Source organism: Peromyscus eremicus, chromosome 15 (genome assembly GCF_949786415.1).
Source record: "Peromyscus eremicus chromosome 15, PerEre_H2_v1, whole genome shotgun sequence".
Lineage (NCBI taxonomy): Eukaryota > Metazoa > Chordata > Mammalia > Rodentia > Cricetidae > Peromyscus > Peromyscus eremicus.
Window position 1 is genome coordinate 18341041 of NC_081431.1, and position 19039 is coordinate 18360079.

The 19039-nt window shown below is 35.1% G+C and overlaps 1 protein-coding gene across 2 annotated transcripts in view; it reads left to right on the forward strand.

Annotated features, from left to right (window-relative positions):
• Positions 1 to 19039, forward strand: part of Akt3 (AKT serine/threonine kinase 3) — a 236334-nt gene that overhangs the window by 153015 nt on the left and 64280 nt on the right. For both annotated transcript variants that reach the window (XM_059280533.1, XM_059280534.1), the window contains exons 6-7: positions 11549 to 11614; positions 13129 to 13197. In XM_059280533.1, the coding sequence (XP_059136516.1) occupies positions 11549 to 11614; positions 13129 to 13197 (135 nt within the window). The remainder of the gene's footprint in view (positions 1 to 11548; positions 11615 to 13128; positions 13198 to 19039) is intronic.

Here is a 19039-nt window from a genome sequence, read left to right on the forward strand (position 1 = left end):
CTGTCTTTGGTGGGGTTGACTTACGTTTTTTTCTCCATTTAGGTTGCTGTTGACTATGCGTTTCTTATTTATAGCTATAACTCTTAGTTAGGGTTACAATTGTTATGATGAAATACCATGATCAAAAAGCAGATTGGGGAGGAAAGAGGTTTCTTTGGCTTATATTTACACATCATAGTCCATTGTTGAAGGAAGTCAGGACAGGAACTCAAGTAGTGCTGGGGCATGACTTACTGGCTTGCTCCACATGGCTTGCTTAGCCTGCCTTTTTATACATCCCAGTATCACAGCCAAGGGGTGGCCCCACCCACAATGGGCTGAACCCTCCTACTTCAATCACTAATTAAGAAAATGTTCCATAAGCTTGCCTACTACCCGATCTTGTGGAGACAGTTTCTCAATTGAGGCTCCTTTCTCTCTGGTGAGTAACTTGTGTCAAATTGAAATAAAAACTAGCCAGGGTAATAGCTTTTATTATTATGAGGAGTAATATTACCTCTAGTCCTGTTTTTTATAGGACTTTTATCGTGAAGTCACTTTGGATTTTATCAAAGGCCTTTCTGCATTTATTGAGGTGATCATGTGTTGTTTTTTTTTCTCGTCTTTAAGTCCATTATGAAGTTTATTTATGTTTTTGTTGGTGTTTTTGTTATTGTTGTTGTTTTGTTTGTTTGTTTTTGAATGAGGGTTTCTCTGTCCTGGAACTGACTTTGCAGACCTCAAACTCAGAGCTCCTCCTGCCTCTGCCTCCCAAGTCCTGGGACTAGAGGAACACTCCAACACTCCTGGCTACATATATTGACTTTCTGTGTATAAGCCATCCTTACATCTCAAAGCCAGCTAGGCCATAGTTGATAAACTTTTTGCTATTTAGGTCTGTATTTGGTTTGTAAGTATTTTATTGAGCTCTTTTTAAATCTGTATTCATTAGGGATGTTGGCCTCTAGTTTTCTGTTTTTGTTGTGTCTTTGCCTGGGTTTGGTATTAGAGTGATATTGGTCACATAGAAGCTGGGAGTGGTTCTTCTGTTTGTATCTGTTTGAATAGTTTAGAAGGGATGTAAGTCCATTTGCACCTGGACAGTTTTAGTTGGAAACTTGTTTGTTTGTTTTTGCTTTTTCAAGACAGGGTTTCTCTGTGTAGCCCTGGCTGTCCTGGAACTCAGATCCACCTGCCTCTGTGTCCTGAGTACTGGGATTAAAGGCATGTGCCCCTCTCCTCCGACCCTGCCCCCCACAGGAAATCTTTTTATTAGTATTTTAATCTCCTCATTTGTTATGGGTCTGTTTAGGTTGTTTACTTCTTGGCTTAATTTTGGTGGTTTGGCTGAATCTACAAAGTCATCAGTTTCTTTTAGGTTTTCCAACTTAATGGAATACAGATTTTTCAAGTATTCCTTTATCTTATTGAAATTCTTTGGTATCTCCTGTAATGTTTCCCTGTTCATTTCTGATTCTATTCATTTGAATCTTCTCTTTCTTTCTTTTGATTAGTTGGGCCAAAGGTCTGTCCACTTTTTTTTTTTTTTTTTTATGTTCTCAAAGAACTAGGTCTTAGATTCATCAATTCTTGATATTGTTTTATTTCTGTTTCATTACTTTCTCCTTTTATTTCCTGTCATCTGCTGGGTTTAGATTCAGTTTGCTATTGTTTTTCCAAGTTTTTTGAGTTGCATCATTAATTAATTAATTAATTTTTTTTTCTGCTCTGATTTTTTTTTTTTTTTTAATGTAGGCCCTTAGAGCTATACATTTCTCTGATAGGACTGCTTCCAATGAGTCCTAGAGGTTTTGTGTTGTGTTTTCTCTTTCATTTAGTCCTAGGAAAATTTTTCTTTCTTTCTTGATTTTTTTTTATTTGACCCTTTTATCATTCAGTAATAGGTTGTGTATTTACTAGAAATTTGCTGTCAATTTTAAGTTTTATTGCATAATGATCACATGATACTTGGTGTTATTTCAATTTTTCTGAATTTGTAAAGATTTGTCTTGTGTATCAGGTCATACTGGTACACATAATTTTTTAGAAGAATTTTAGAGAAGCTTCTGTGTAGCTAGAGTTTTCCTGCCTGGCCCACCGTCAGGACAAATCTCTATCACCTGCCAGTCCCACAGCCTCAGACCCGACCAAGTAAACACAGAGACTTATATTGGTTACAAACTGTATGGCCATGGCAGGCTTCTTGCTAACTGTTCTTACAGCTTAAATTAATCCATTTCTATTAATCTATACCTTGCCACATGGCTCGTGGCTTACCGGCATCTTCATATGCTGTTTGTCATCGTGGTGGCTGGCAGTGTCTCTCTGACTCAGCCTTCCACTTCCCAGCTTTATTCTCCTCCTTGTCCCGCCTACACTTCCTGCCTAGCCAATGGCCAATCAGTGTTTTATTTATTGACTAATTAGCAACACATTTGCCATACAGAACATCCCACAGCACTTCTGTGTGCTACTGAGTAAAATGTATATCTTTTGGTGTTTATGTAGAATATTCTGTAGATATCTGTTAAGGCTATTTGATGTGTAAAGCCATTTAATTCTGATTTTTTTCCTGTTCATTTTTTGTCTAGATGACCTGTCTATTGGAGAAAATGGGGTATTGAAATCATGAACTATTAAAGGGTTGATGTTAATCTGTGTCTTTAAATCTAATAATACTTTTTTTTTTAATTAGGTGAACTGGAGTGTGGTGCATATATATTTGGGATAGTAATGCCTTCTTGGTTAACTGTTACCTTCAGTAGAATGAAGTGTCTATCTCTTCTGATTACTTTTAGTTTGAAGTCAGTTTTGTCAGTTAGGATAGTTAATCCTACTTACTTCTTGGTCCTGTTTGATTAGAATTCTTTTGTTCATCCTTTTACTCTAAGGCAGTGCCTATCTCTTAAACTAAGATGTGGGCCTTGAGAGATGGCTCAACAGTTAAGAGCACTGGCTGCTTTTCCAGAGGACTCAGGTTCAATTCCCAGTGCCACATGGCAGCTCACAACTATCTGTAACTCCTCTTCCAGGGGATCTGACACCCTCACACAAACATACATGCAGGCAAAACCCAATGTACAGAAAATGCAAATAAATAAATTATAAAACTAAGATGTGTTTCTTGTAGACAACAGATAGATGAATTTTGTTTCTTAATGCATTCAGCCATCCTTTGTTATTAATTGGATAATTGAGGCCATTGATATTTAAAGTTATCATTGAAATGTGTGTGTTGATCCTAGTCATTGTGGGGTTAATATTTTGGTATTGTTATTTATGTTCTCAGTAGAACTTGCTTAGTAGTTAGTCTTCAGTCCCGTGGCTATGTTCACTTCTCAGTTCAGCACTAGATATTTCTTCCTATATTTCCTTTAGGTTTGCTTGTTGGATATAAAATTTTAGGCTACTCATATCATGGAAAATTTTAAATCTCCTTTAATTATGACAGATAGTTTTGCTGGACATAGTATTTTAGGTTGGCTATCATAGTCTTTTAGGACTTACAGACTCTTCTGGCTTTCAAAGTTGCCATTGAGAAATCAGCTGTTTTTCTGATGGATTTTCCTTTATATGTGACTTTTTCCTCCTGCAGCTTTCAATAAATTTTCTTCATTAGGTATACTTAGTGTTTTAAATGTGATATGCTAGGGGCATTTTCTTTTCTGGTCTTGTCTATTTTTTGTTCTGTGTCTTTTTTGCATTTGTGTCTTTCCTTAGTTTGGTGAAATTTTTATCTTTAATCTTGTTGAAGATCTGGTCTATGTCATTTCTCTGGGATTCTTCTCATTTATTGCTATAAATAGAATGTTTAGTCTTTTCATGGTGTCTCACATTTCCTGTATGTTCCTTTTCTGTGTTTTAAAAAAATTATATTCTTCATTTATTTGTTCCAGTTCCCACAATTTCATCTTTGAGGACTGATATTTTATCTTTTGTTTGATCCATTCTACTTGTAAGGTTGTCCTTTGAGCTTTCTGTCTTGGTTCTTGGTATTTGCTTTTCCGTCTTCATTTCAACTTGAGTCCTCTTCAATGTTTCTCCCCCCCCTCCCCCCCCCCCCGCCCCTTCAAGTAGGTAAAAACATTTTGAGAAGACAAATTAAGGAATAATGTGAAAGCAAATAGAGAGGGAAGAAATGTTAGAAATTTGAATCTAGTCCAGTGCTCAAACTTTAGGATGGGGTGGGGGAAGAGCTTAGAGCCATGATTTAGAGCTTGATAAGTATGGCATGTCTCATAAAAAGTAGGCAGGCAAATAGGACTAGGTTGCTAATACAAGGCTTGTGGAGACATTGAGCAAGTAAACAGTGATCCTTGGAAGTTACTGTGCTTTGATTAAAACAGTGTGCCTTCTGCACTTGTACTCCTGTGTATAATGCTCACTTCCATTTTTCCTTCCATTTCATTTATTACTCTGGAGGGAGGGAGGAAGTAAATGCCTTCATACACAAAATATTCTCATGTCAGCCAGCTTGTGACAGAGTCAATCACAGGACACCTGTTGCCAATATACAGAAAATAATGTTAATGGAACAAGGATCTGGTTACGTAGACATTGAGATGTTTGAAGATAGGAGGCAGATGAAGTAGAAATGAGCATTATAATTGGAGGTGGAGATGGACTAATACTGTTTGATTTATGCTTGAGAAATTATATTCTATGAATTTCAATTTACTAATACAATCATATTCATAAACCCAGGTTTCACCTTTGGATCTTTGTTAATGGTATAAACATGTATTCCTGTTTCGTTTTTAATTAGTATTCTATTTTCTTTCCTTCTCTTGTTTTTTCTCATTCAAACAAACAACTGTCATAAAACTGTGAGTGAGCAAATGAAGGAAGAATTTTAGGCCATTTATCTTGGAGGGTTAGTAAGAAAATTGGAAAGAATGATTGTGCCTCATGCCCTCAGAAAATAATCTCCTTCCAAACTTCTTACTCTGAAAGAAATTAGTCTTGAAGACTCATTGTTTAGTATTTCAGGATGGTTGAATATATGGAAATCTGTACTTCAAAGGCATTTTTATAAGAGCATTATTCTTTTAAATTTTAGTACTTCTAAAACTCTTCATTTGTAATTATCATCAACAAATGAATTTTTAAAGCATCGCATTGTTTTAGCCACTAAGTTTTGCCACTGTTATTTTTAACTTCTTGTTTTGACATGTTGCTTTTAACTGTGCTTAAAAATTATTGGCATCTGTGTTTACTTCTTAGCTTGTATGTACCATATCTTCATAGAAAAACTAATTAGTATGTGAAATACAGTACCATTAAACTTGCATTAATGGGAAATTTTCTAACCTCAAATACAAATTATGATAGAAAATACATTTTAAAGTATTAATTGGTCTATCTTGTTACCTCTCAATTGTATTCTTTTTAATCTTTATATATATATATATATATATATATATATATATAAACATATATCTTTATTTATTCTATTATCAGCTTGATACAGTACAAATTCTTATCCTAATAGTGAAATGTTTCACTTAGGTTTGCTCAGTGATTGAGTAAAACCAAAACTTATTATAAGCCACAGTTATCCTAGGGTCCCCCCTGCTATATAGTCTCCCTGGTTCTGTGGGTTGCAGTCTGATTGTTCTTTGCTTTATATCTAGTATCCACTTATGAGTGAGTACATACCATGTTTTTCCTTCTGGGTTTGGGTTACCTCACTCAGGATGTTTTCTGGTTCCATTCATTTACCTGCAAATTTCATGCTGTCATGGTTTTTTCTGCTGAGTAGTACTCCATTGTGTATATGTACCACATTTTCTTAATCCATTCTTCAGTTGATGGGCATCTAGGTTGTTTCCAGGTCCTGGCTATTATGAATAGTGCTGCTGTGAACATAGTTGAGCATGTTTCTTTGTAGTATGATTGAGCATTTCTTGGGTATATGCCCAAGAGTGGTATGGCTGGGTCTTGAGGTAGATCGATTCCCAGTTTTCTGAGAAACTGCCATACTGATTTCCACAGTGGTTGTACAAGGTTGCACTCCCACCAACAGTGGAGGAGTGTTCCCTTTGCTCCTCATCCTCTCTAACATAGAATGTCATTAGTGTTTTGGATCATAGCCATTCTGACAGGTGTAAGGTGGTATCTCAGAGTCGTTTTGATTTGCATTTCTCTCATGACTAAGGATGTTGAGCATTTCTTTAAATGTCTTTCAGACATTTGAGATGCTTCTTTTGAGAATTCTGTTTAGCTCTTTAGCCCATTTTTTAATTGGATTGTTCAGTATTTTGATGTCTAGTTTCCTGAGTTCTTTATATACTCTGGAGATCAGTTCTCTGTCAGATGTGGGGTTGGTGAAGGTCTTTTCCCATTCTGTAGGCTGTCTTTTTGTCTTATTGACTATGTCTTTTGCCCTACAAAAGCTTCTCCGTTTCAAGAGGTCCCATTTATTAATTGTTGTGCTCAGTGTCTGTGCTGCTGGTGTTATATTTAGGAAGTGATCTCCTGTGCTAATTCATTCAAGAGTACTTCCTACTTTCTCTTCTATCAAGTTCAATGTAACTGGATTTATGTTGAGGTCTTTGATCCACTTGGACTTGAGTTTTGTGCGTGGTGACAGATATGGATCTATTTGTAATCTTTTACATATTGGCATCCAGCTATGCCAGCACCATTTGTTGAAGATACTTTCTTTTTTCCATTGTATAGTTTTAGCTTCTTTGTCAAAAATCACGTGTTCATATGTGTGTGGATTAATGTCAGGGTCTTCAATCGATTCCATTGGTCTGTATGTCGTTTTTTTTATACCAGTACCAAGCTGTTTTTATTACTATAGCTCTATAGTAGAGCTTGAGGTCAGGGATGGTGATGCCTCCAGAGGTTGCTTTATTATACAGGATTCTTTTAGCTATCCTGGGTCTTATGTTTTTCCATATGAAGTTGAGTATTGTTCTTTCCAAGTCTGTGAAGAATTGTGTTGGGATTTTGATGGGGATTGCATTGAATCTGTAGATTGCTTTTGGTAAGATTGCCATTTTTACTATGTTAATCCTGCCTACCCATGAGCATGGGAGATCCTTCCATTTTCTGATATCTTCTTCAATTTCTTTCTTTAGAGACTTAAAGTTCTTATCAAACAGGTCCTTCACTTGTTTAGTTAGTGTTATCCCAAGGTATTTTGTATTATTTGTGGCTATTGTAAAGGGTGATGTTTGACTTCTTTCTCATCCCTTTTATCATTTGTGTATAGGAGGGCTGCTGATTTTTTTGAGTTGATCTTGTATCCTGCCACTTTACTGAAGGAGTTTATCAGCTATAGGAGTTCCCTGGTAGAATTTTTGGGGTCACTTATGTATACTATCATATCCTCTGCAAATAGTGAAAGTTTGACTTCTTCCTTTCCAATTTGTATCCCCTTGATCTCCTTTTGTTGTCTTATTGCTCTAGCTAGAACTTCAAGTACTATATTGAATAAGTATGGAGAGAATGGACAGCCTTGTCTTGTTCCTGATTTTAGTGGAATCGCTTTGAGTTTCTCTCCATTTAATTTGATGGTGGCTGTTGTCTTGCTGTAAATTGTCTTTATTATGTTTAGGAATGTTCCTTGTATTCCTGATATCTCTAAGACCTTTTATCATGAAGGGGTGTTGGATTTTGTCAAAGGCTTTTTCAGCATCTAATGAGATGATCATGTGGTTTTTTTCTTTCAGTTTGTTTATATGGTGTATCACATTGACAGATTTTCGTATGTTGAACCTTCCTTGCATCCCTGGGATGAAACCTACTTGGTCATGGTGGATAATTTTTTTGATGTGTTCTTGGATTCGGTTTGCCAATATTTTTTTAGTATTTTTGCATCAATGTTCATGAGGGAGATTGGTCTGTAATTCTTTTTCTTTGTTGCATCTTTGTGTGGTTTGGGTATCAGGGTAACTGTAGCCTCATAGAAAGAATTTGGTAATGTTCCTTCTGTTTCTATTGTGTGGAACATTTTGAAGAGTATTGGACATAATTCTTCTTTGAAAATCTGGTAGAATTCTGCACTGAAACCATCTGGTCCTGGGCTTTTTTTGGTTGGGAGACTTTTAATGACTGTTTCTATTTCTTTAAGGGTTATTGGTCTATTTAAATAGTTTATCTGGTCTTGATTTAACTTTGGTATGTGGTATCTATCCAGAAAATTGTCCATTTCTTCCAGATTCAATTGTGTTCTTACCACCAAGAATTTTATTAACTTTTATCTCTGCATATCTTTGCTTGCCTCTGCACATGTGGTTAAGTAGATTGAAGAATTTAGAGGAGGAAAAGTCTTTTCCCATGAAATTTACTAACTGATCTAGGAAAATATTGTATGTAACATGGCTGTTTTACTAAAATAGTATGAAATACCCCATAAAAATGTTTTCTAAAACACCAGATTATCTTTTCTGATATTAAATTGGTTTGCTATTCACTGTTTTTAGTCTTTCTCTAGTTTACTGACTCAGATTACTTAGCATACTACTTTATAGCAGTAAATGTTAACTCTTTCTGTATCTTTCTCACTGCATATAAAAACACATTTCTTTTGATTTACCTTTTTGGTGGAGGCATGTAACTTTTAGAATATTTCTTTTGATTTTAAATCTAAAAATACCTCAGACTACCTCATTAGCCTAAATTATCTGTTTCTATCTTGGAGTACTTTTTTGGTCTTCTAATTGCTCCTTTCTTTTTACTGTACTCACCAATATGGCATTGGTAAACTTTAAAAAGTATAAATCACATGGTGCTAGCCACTATGCCCTTCAGTTCCCATTGGATTACATTACTGTGCTTATATGCCATTGGTTTTTCCTTCTCTGTCTCACTTATAATATCATATAAATCCTCTTGTTAATAGTCTATTGCTTTTAAATTGGTGAGTGACTTACCTTCACTAGCTTGTGAAATCTGTGAATAAAGCAGTCTTACCTTTTTATTATAAAACAACTTTATATCTGTATTGTCATTAACATTTAGTAAGTGCACTGTGAGGAATTTTTACATGAATTGGTTTAGATCTATGTATCACTTGCTTAGTTATGTATTTCATGCAATTCATATTTTTGGATGATGCTTATTATCCAATACCTACTTGGCTTTCTCTATTAATACTGATCACTGTCTGACTATTTAGAATGAAGTTTCTATGAGAACAGGGACTTCTCTGTTTTGTTGAAGGCCCTGTCTCCAGTGTGTAAGTTATACCTAGATAATTCTGCATAGTTGTTGATGTAATGGTTGAATGAAGAAGCCTTTGAGTTTATGACATTCAGTTCAAATAGTAAGTCCTTGCTGTATGGTAGCCATTAGGCTAGTTACTACTGGGCATAAAAATCAATAAGTTCTTATGTCATTTCTGCTTCTGATTTATTTTCTGTTAAAATGTTACTATAATTGATTTAGGCATAATAATACAGTGTGGCAGTGACTTTCAAATTGTTTGAGCACTTAAACCTGGCTCCTATAAAATAAGACTGAAGTGCTTTATTTATCTTGGCTTAACTTGCTTTAAATACTACATTGTTAATTCACTTTACTTTTTGTTCATACGCAGTTGGTATTCCTTTGCCCAAATGACCTTAGAGTATTAGCTTCTTTTTGTTGTTGTTGTTGGTTTTTGGTTTTTGTTTTTTGTTTTTTGAGACAGGGTTCCTCTGTGTAGTTTTGGTGCCTGTCCTGGATCTCACTCTGTAGACCAGGCTGGCCTCAAACTCACAGAGATCCACCTGGCTCTGCCTCCTGAGTGTTAGGATTAATGGTGTGTGCCACCGCCCGGCTTTAGCTTGTTTTATAAATCTGTTACTGATTTTTCTTTTAGTCATAAACTAAGGTAAAATGCTTTTGTCAGATAATAAGTATAGTTCAGTGTCCTGCTATTCTACTCTTGATTTTTTTCTTTATAGTCTAATTTTTATTTGTCAACAGTATTGTTGATCCAGCAAGGTATTTATTTAAGAATTTCCTAGAAGCAAACTGTAGAGATGTCGCTACCCTCTTTCTTTCTTTAAGATAATAGACTTTTGAAATATGAAACACGTTTTCAGCTTTCCATATGTTAAAAAAAAATCCCTTCTACTTTGCCTTTTACAAATCAAGATGAGAGTTTGATTTTTACAACTAAAGAACACAATTGGGGAAATACTTTTTTGTTTGTTTGTTTTTATGTCGTTTTAAATTTTTAATTAATTAATTTATTTTACATTCCAGCTGCAGTCGTTCCCCCCCCCCCCCAATCCACTCCTTCTGTTTCCTCTCAGAAAGGGGCAGGCCTGTCATGGGTATCAACAAGCATGGCATATCAAGTTGCCATAAGACTAAGCACCTCCCCTTGTATTAAGGCTGGGCAAGGCAACCTAATATGAGGAATAGGTTCCCAAGAGCCAGCCAAAGCATTAGGGACAGCCCCTGCTCCCATTGTTAGGAGTCCCACAAGAGGACCAAGCTACACAACTGTCACATATATGTAGAGGGCCTACGTTGGTCCAATCAGACTCCCCGGTTGTTGATTCAGACTCTGTAAGACTTCCTAGCAGCCAGGTTAAGTTGTTTCCGTGGGTTTTCTTGTGGTGTCAACTCCTCTGTCTCTTACAATCTTTCCTCCCTTTCTCTCTTCATCAGGATTCTCTGACCTCAGCCTAATGTTTGTCTGTGGGTCTCTGCATCTGTTTCCATCAGTTCCTGGATGAAGCCTCTCTGATGACAATTGGGGTAGTCACCAATCTAATGACAGTTCAGGCTGTGTAGCCACTATTGCTAGGAGTTCTATCTGGGGTCATCCTTGTACATTTGTGAGAGTGTCCCTTGCATCAGGTTTCTACCTAACCCCGAAATACAATCCGTTTGCAGTCATCGTTTTTGGTACTCTCCCACTCCACTAACCCAACCCAGCCTTTCAAGTTCCTATCCCCAACCACCCCCAGTCCACCCAGGAGATCTCTTCTAGGAGAAATACATTATTTTATCAATGTGTTTGCATTTTAAAACTCACTTGAAGTAGTTTGAAAAAGAAAAATATTAAAAAGTATCAAACAAAAAGATGTTCTTTTGCACTCTCTTACTTTTGGGTTTGAAATGTTTAATTTAGAATTAAAATGTGTACTCTGAGGTTCCTTTTTAAATAACTGACTGTTAGTAGGAGAGTTTGTATTATGATTCTCACTAAATTGTATCTTAACATCTCCCTGAATAAAATGTATTATAACTATGGAAATATTATCTAAGTTGTGCTATAGTTATTAGCTGGTAAGTCATTTGTTTTAAAGAAAAAAACAACATATTTAATTTTTTTCTTCTTGAATAATTTTATTGTTTATTTTTTGTCATTATTGATGTAATTTGATCAAATATGAGTGAGTTTGTATGAATTTATATCTTCTACCCCTCAGAATTACACTGTTAATTGGATTTTTGGATGTAGTGGTGCCAGGGAAGCTAAGCAATAGAGGAAGTATACCAGTGTGTATTGATACTCTTCTTTACGTCTAAGCAGTGTCTTCTGATTTCTGAAAAGTGGAGAAAGTGTCATATTTGTAGTACTTACAACATGTTTTTATAGTTTGTCTATTCTTTGTAGGATGAAGTGGCGCATACTCTTACGGAAAGCAGAGTACTCAAGAACACCAGACATCCATTCTTAACAGTAAGTGCTTAGTGAACTGAATTAATGACATTTTAGATAATGACTGCTAAACTATGACTATGTTTTAAGTAGCATTTATTTATCTGTGCCGTAATATTTGTGGCAGACTGTAAGTTCAATTTCTTTGAAACTGTTGAAAACATAAATTAAGTATATAATCTGTTATAGTATGTATTTATAATACCTCCCATTGTCTGTGTACAACTTTTTAAAAATCTTTTTCTTTCTTCCCATGAATCTCCCAGTTTTTATATATATATACATATCTACAGATCAAGTAGGCCAGCTCTGGCATTTTAAGTTCACTGATAAAAACGCTAGACTTTTAAAGCCTATTTTTAGTTTTAGTTTTTAACAGTAGCCCAATCCAGGCATGATGGCTCTTGACTACAGTACCAATACTGAGGAGTCTGTAACAGGAGGCTCTCCCAATGTTTGAGGCCAGCCTGGGCTTCCTAGTAAATTCTAGGGCTTCCTGGGTTAGTGTCAGACCTGTCTCAAAAGAAAAAAAACAAAAATTAAATGAAGTTTACTTTTTTTGTTTGTTTGCTGGCTTCAGATAAATATTAAAATGACTACACAGCATGGTCTTCAGTTTTCAAAGGTCAAAATTTTAAATGAACAGACTTCACAGGAATAAGATAAATTTCATGACAGAAATACAGGAATGTGCCGGGCGTTGGTGGCGCAAGCCTTTAATCCCAGCACTCAGGAGGCAGAGGCAGGCGGATCTCTGTGAGTTCGAGGCCAGCCTGGTCTACAGAGCGAGTTCCAGGAAAGGCACAAAACTACACAGAGAAACCCTGTCTTGAAAAACCATAAAAAAAAAGAAAAGAAAAGAAAAAGAAATACAGGAATGTGGAATGTGTTAAATACAGGATTTCTGCTGTATTTTCTTCATTAGAAAAAGTTTAAACCATGCAGTATAAAATTTCTCTGTGTTCCATATTGTACCAAGCATATTAAGATTAAAAATAACAGCTACAGTTTAAAATTGAAACTTTTTATTAACATTTTAAGGCTATCTAAAGTAAACATTTTCAGAGTTATCAATAGATACTGGTCTTTACTAAAAAGTTTCATGTCTATTATCCAATGTAATAACATTTTAGTGTCTTCTTATGACTTACAAAGTTACCAGTCTTGACCTTATTGAGTTGGGCTGGATTTTATCCTTAGTCTATACAAAGTAAAAGCAAAACTACATTGACAATAATGAATAAAAGCAACTGTGTTCCTCAAGAACTAGAGTTCCTCCTGGAGACTGCAGAGAGAACTAGAGTAATGAGTACTAACTCAGTCTCAGGTTGCACAGTAGGTTGAAAGTGCTTATTAACATTGCTAATTTATTTTTACTTAACAGATTCTTAGAAAGCACTCTTATGAAGTAAATACACTCTTAAGGAACAATGTCAGTCAGTTATGCTGACTGTTTTAAAATATTCTATTTTTGGTACCATTATGCTTTTAAGAATACAGGATTATAATTAACATTTCTTCTTTTTCATTTCAAGTCCTTGAAATACTCCTTCCAGACAAAAGACCGTCTGTGTTTTGTGATGGAGTATGTCAATGGGGGAGAGGTGAGTCAAGAAGTCACTCTAGCGTGTTCATGGACTCTTTCATGAAAGCTTGGCAAGCAGTCTGAGTTATGGTGGTTCTCAACCTGATGAGTGTGTAGTTCTCCTGTTGAGTAAGCAAAAGCTGGAGAGTTTCTAGTGGGTGTTGGGATCATTGGAAAGCATAATCATATTCTTTATTTTACTGTATTTTTTAAAGGACATAATTCCCTCTGTTGATGGTTGATTTTAGATTTATCCTTTGTGTGAGTGTTTGGCCTGCATGTGTTCCTGTGCAGCATGTTTGTGCTTGGTGCCCACAGAGGTCAGAAGAAGGCATCAGATCTTCTGGAACTGGAGTTACAAATGGTTTTGAGCCAGCATGTGGGTGCTGGAAATAGAACCTGGGTTCTCTGCAAAAACAAATTCTGTTAACAATTGAAACACTTCTCCAGCCCCAACAGTATGATTTTTGAAATTATGATATTAGATTGTGGAACCATAAATGCATAATTAGTTGTGTTTTAGTTTTTCAAATAAGCCTTCTGTGAAACTTCTAAAAAGTTTTTTAACCTATTTTGAACTTAACCAAACAATATTCTATAGACACATTGCAGCTGAGCTTTTTCCCTTGTATGTATTGTAGTGACCAAGATGATAATCAAGAGATGTAATAGATCTGACAATTTTGGAGAGAAATAAATCATTTACTTTTGCCTTTCCTTTATATTCCTTCCAGTTTTTTACAAAATCAATGTGAAGGAAAAGTATAATGTACAGAAATAGTAACTGGAAATCCTTTACAATGTGAACTTTATGAAATGTATTAAAAGAAGCTTGTATCTTACAGACTTAAACATTGTTATTTCCCAATCAAAGTAAATACCTGCTGTGGAATATTTTTCATAAATATTATCTGGCATATAGAAATTACTTTATTTGAAAATTGTATTCACTCACTTGGTGAATATATTTTGAGTGTTGAAACAGTACAGATTTTTCTAAATGTGTTAGAACATTGACTTTGCTATGAAGGAGAGTATAGTTTCTTTCATACAATATGTAGGAGTATATGGTTTCCATTATGAGTATATTTTCAGTTAGAATGTCTAAGTTCTAAGTACAAATAAATTTATAAAGGACAATTCTTCATTAAAGATAGACTGAAGGAGATTTTATTAGTAGACTGACTAAGCTAAAATGGCACTTCAGGTAGAGATGACTGTGTCTCATTGGAGGGTGAGCTCAGAACAAAGAAAACTTGAGCAGTAAAAGACCAGTGGCCCAGGCATGGAAAACTTGGAAATTCAGTCCGATGTCCGTGTAAATATGAAGAAGATGCATGGTGTGGAACTGTGGGACTGGCATCGTAAGAGCTAGTTTGTTGGATGTGAGGAAAAAACATTATTGTATTCATGTGAAATTAATGGATATACTCAAGTTATGAAAAACATTTTTAGGGTGAGAGTATAAAGTTTATTTTTTTAAAAAGATTTCGCTTTTTGAAATAAAAGTTTTTTCTATCATTTTGAAGACTATATATGTTGAATTAGAAGAAAAAAGGAGAACAGATTTGGAAGCTATTCACCTAAAGGTTATAATTTTACTTGTAGAGACAGAAATGAAATTAATGAAACCTCCATGTTGGTACCTGTCAGAATTTAAAATGAACATATTCTTAGAATCAGCATAATGCTCAATTTTCCACTTGGTGAGGTCTAGAATTTCTTGGGAGATGGCCTCTTGGCATGTCTGTGAAGGTTATCTTACGTTAACTGCTGTGGCAAGACATACCCTCTGTGACTAGCACTATTTCTTGGACTGGGATTATGAGCTATATCAAAAGAAAAACTGAACAAATACAAACATTCATCATTTATCACTTTTTGACTCTGAACTGTGGCTCTAGTGTGACTCTAGTGAACCAGGCTTCTGTAACTTCCCCACCATGATGGATTATAACCTTGAATTGTAAGCCAGAATAAACCCTGTCTCCCTTTTGTTGCTTTTTGTCAGGGTATTTTATCCCAGCAGCAGGAAAAGTAACTAAAATACTTAGCAATTCTATTTCCAATAATTACAATCCCAAAAAGTAAAGATCTATGACCAAATGGTACATGAATAAACACATTTATTGTACAAGTGTGGTATCTTAAATGAACATCCAGTGAGAATGCTGAAGTATGTAAAGTATCGCAAGATGAGAGAGTACAAAGCATGCTAGTATTATGCTGAGAGAAACATAGATCATGTACATGTGTACATGCCCTGTGTATGTGTGAATATCTCATTAGCCACTAGAATTCAGAATTGGCCTTGTGATTGAGTACAGGGTGGAAGGAAAGCTTGATTTTTACTCATGTATTCTTCTATTGTTCTCATATTACAGATACTGTGTATTTAATAATTAAAATAAGAATGGATGGATGACTAGGGAAGAGAGTGATAGAGAGGAAATGGTAATCTATGGGCAGAACTCAGAGCAGCATTGAGTGCATGCAGGCCACATATCAGCATCTGTAGAATTGATTTTTAAAGTCTAATGATGTGAGATATCACATTGCTACTAATATGCTAAAGCCACTCTTAGTAATTTAGCTGCTAATGAATTTAAATGTGATAGAAAAATATCCCCAAGAGAAATTGTAATTTCTAAAACTAAGGTAATGTTAAATTTGGTTGAAGAAGTCTCCACTTAGACCTTTTTGCAAACTGTCACATCCGCTTTATATATTTTAAAGCCTATAAATTGGAATTCTGTGCTCTCTCACAGGCTCAAATTTCATGGGAGCTAGAGATTCTAGGCATGGTAAATCATGTGGACCTATTATGCGTCTGATAAATTCTTACTGTTCTGTTACATTCTTTCTGTAGGTACTAATGAACCTACCATTTTCATTATTTACTATTCATGCTTGTTAGCACTGTATTAATGTCTTTGATAAAATTCATTTTAGTTTTTACAGATGACTTTCAGTTACATGTCATTCTTGAAATCTTCTCTTACTTATTCAGATTTTTCATTATTTGGCTGGCATTTTCTCTTCTGTGAACCAAAATCATCTCATTTTAAATTCACAGAAGACAGAAGTGCCGGCAGTCAGCATTTGAATTCTACTTACTAATTTGTGGAGGTGTGATTTGGGTGATTTTTAAGTTAAAAGTATTTCAGATTCATGGTTATGCTTTTAAAACTTGATTTTTTTTTTTACTAAATTTGTGGTTATATGAATATCTTTATTACTAGGAATCTGAGTTATTAAGCTTTATGTAGGTTATGTCACAATTCTGTTGCTATCACCCAAATCTTTTAAAAATTCTCTAGCCAAGAAAGCTACATTACAATATTCACATTAACATCTAAAGTTCAAGGCAAAATGAGCTTTATTTTATATGCCATTTTATGATATAATTTTATAGTATTTCAGGGCCAGTTTCCTAACATCATTAAACAATCATAGGACTACAACAGGAGAAGACTTGGTAAGTCTCATTAAGATGTTGAGCTGCCTAGAACTATAAGCAGTGTCCATGCAGCTCTCAGTTTTCTTGATTTCTGTGCATGGAGACTGTGGTACTGAATGCAATTTGATAGTAACTAGACTTAAAGGTTGCTTACCCCAGAGTGGCCCTTTTAAGGAATTGCAAATAAAACACACACACACACACACACACACACACACACACACACACACACACACACACACCCCTACCCCTGAGAAAGACAAGCAGGAAAATGACAGAAGTAATACTTAAATATTTAAAACTGTGTCCTAAAACACAGTACATAATCTTTTGTATTCTGTATCTTTAACCTACCAGAATCCTTTAAAAATCCTTTAAGGTGATTATAGCATATACCAGTAGTTTGTTTCAATTTATGGGGTTCCTACATTGCAGTTATGTTTCTCAGTGTTTGTTTATAGTCATAAGACAGACATCAGAGTTCTTTGCAGTTAGGAGTTATTAGGTAAAGAGCTTCCGTGAACATTACAGAACAAATCTTTTAAGTTTTCATTGGTTTTTAGTCATGTGTATTTTAAAAAATAATGAATTTCATTGTGACATTTTCTTTGTAATTTTTATTACATTTTAATTTATTTTGTGTGCACACACAGCACGTATGTAGAGTCAGAGGTACAACTTTTGTGAGTATGTTCCACCTTGTGGATCTCGAAGAGTGAAGTCAGGTCACCCTGTTTGACTCCTGTTGACTTTACCTATTGATCATCTTTCCAAGTGTTACAACATCTTCATGTATAAATAGGATAGTTGTATTGTCTTCCCCCTCACCATTCACCCTTTTGTATCTTCTTTCTACACTGGTATTTCTCCTCAAATCATATCCTTCTAGGTTTGTGTCTTTTAAATGTTGAGAGAAAACATACAATATTAGAAAATCTCCAGTTCTTTCTTGTTGGCTGAATAATATTACATTATGTATGTATGCAACATTTTTATTCATCTGTTGATGAGCATCTAGGCTTACTTTATATTTTAGACACTATGAATCATTCAGCAATAAGTATGGATGTATAAATTATCTCTATGGTGGTTTGGCTTAGACTCCGTTTGCTGTATACTCCATAGTAGATTAACAGGGTCACTTGGTAATTCTGCTTTTAGTTTTTTTTGTGTGTGTGTGAAAAACTTCTGTCCCACAGTGGCTGGTCTGATCTACATTCCACCAACAGTGATCCTTTCCTTTCCCCTGCATCCTGTTTGCTCCCTTGATGATGACTGTTCTTACTGGAGTCAAGAGGAATCTATGCAGTTTGTGTATACATTTCCTGTTTGGTTAAAAAAAGTGCAGCATGTTGCCATGTAGTTATTAGCTATGTCTTTTCAGTTCATTTGTCCATTTCCTAATTGGATTATTTCCCCCTTTGCTACTTAGTATTTTGAGTTCTTCATAAATTCAGATAATTAATCTCTGTTACATGAATAGTTAACAATGATTTTCTCCCAATTCTACAGGCTGTCTATTCACTTTGGTAATTGTTACCTTTGATGTGCATAAGCTGTTTAATTTCAGGTAACTAATTTGTCAATTCCTGCTATTACATTTGAAGCTATTTGAGTTGTATTCACACAGTTATTGCCTGTGCCTATATCTTGCAGTTTTCTGTTAGTGGTTCTAGAGTTTCAGGACTTTGAATTCATAATTGATTGAATTTTTTAAAGGTGAAAGATAAAGATACAGTTTCCTTCTTCTGCATTTACATATATCCATTTTTTTCTGCTACCATTCTGTAAATATTTATTATTTTACTTTATGTGTGTGAGTGTTTTACTTGCATTTATGTGTGTGTACTGCTTGCATGCTTGGTGTCCATGATGACTAGAAGAGGGTATCAGATTCTTCAGAACTGTTGTTACAGATGGTTATGATCTACTATGTATGTGCTAGGAACTGAACCTCAGTCCTCTGCAAGAATATTAAGTGTACCTTAACTGCTGAGCCATCTCTCTAGCCCCTCCAGTACCACTTATTAAAGAGGCCATCTCTTACCCATCTTGTATATTTTGGGCATTTTTGTTGAAAATCAGATAACAGCAGTTTCATGGGTTCCTTTCTGCTTTTCCTATTTCATTCCACTGGTCTGTGTGTCTGGTGTTTTGTTTTTGTTTTTGTTTTGGTTTTTTTTTTTTTTTTTTTTTTTTGTGTGTGTGTGTGTGTGTGTGTGTGTGTGTGTGTGTGTGTGTGTGTGTTAGGGCCTTGCTATCTTTAATACTATGGCTTTGTGACAAAAATCTAAACTGTTGCATTATAATACTTGCAATATTGCTCTGTTTTCTTAGGATTGCTTTGGCTATCCTTTGCATTGGCTACAGAAGTCATTTGTGCTTCCATGTGGGTGTTAGA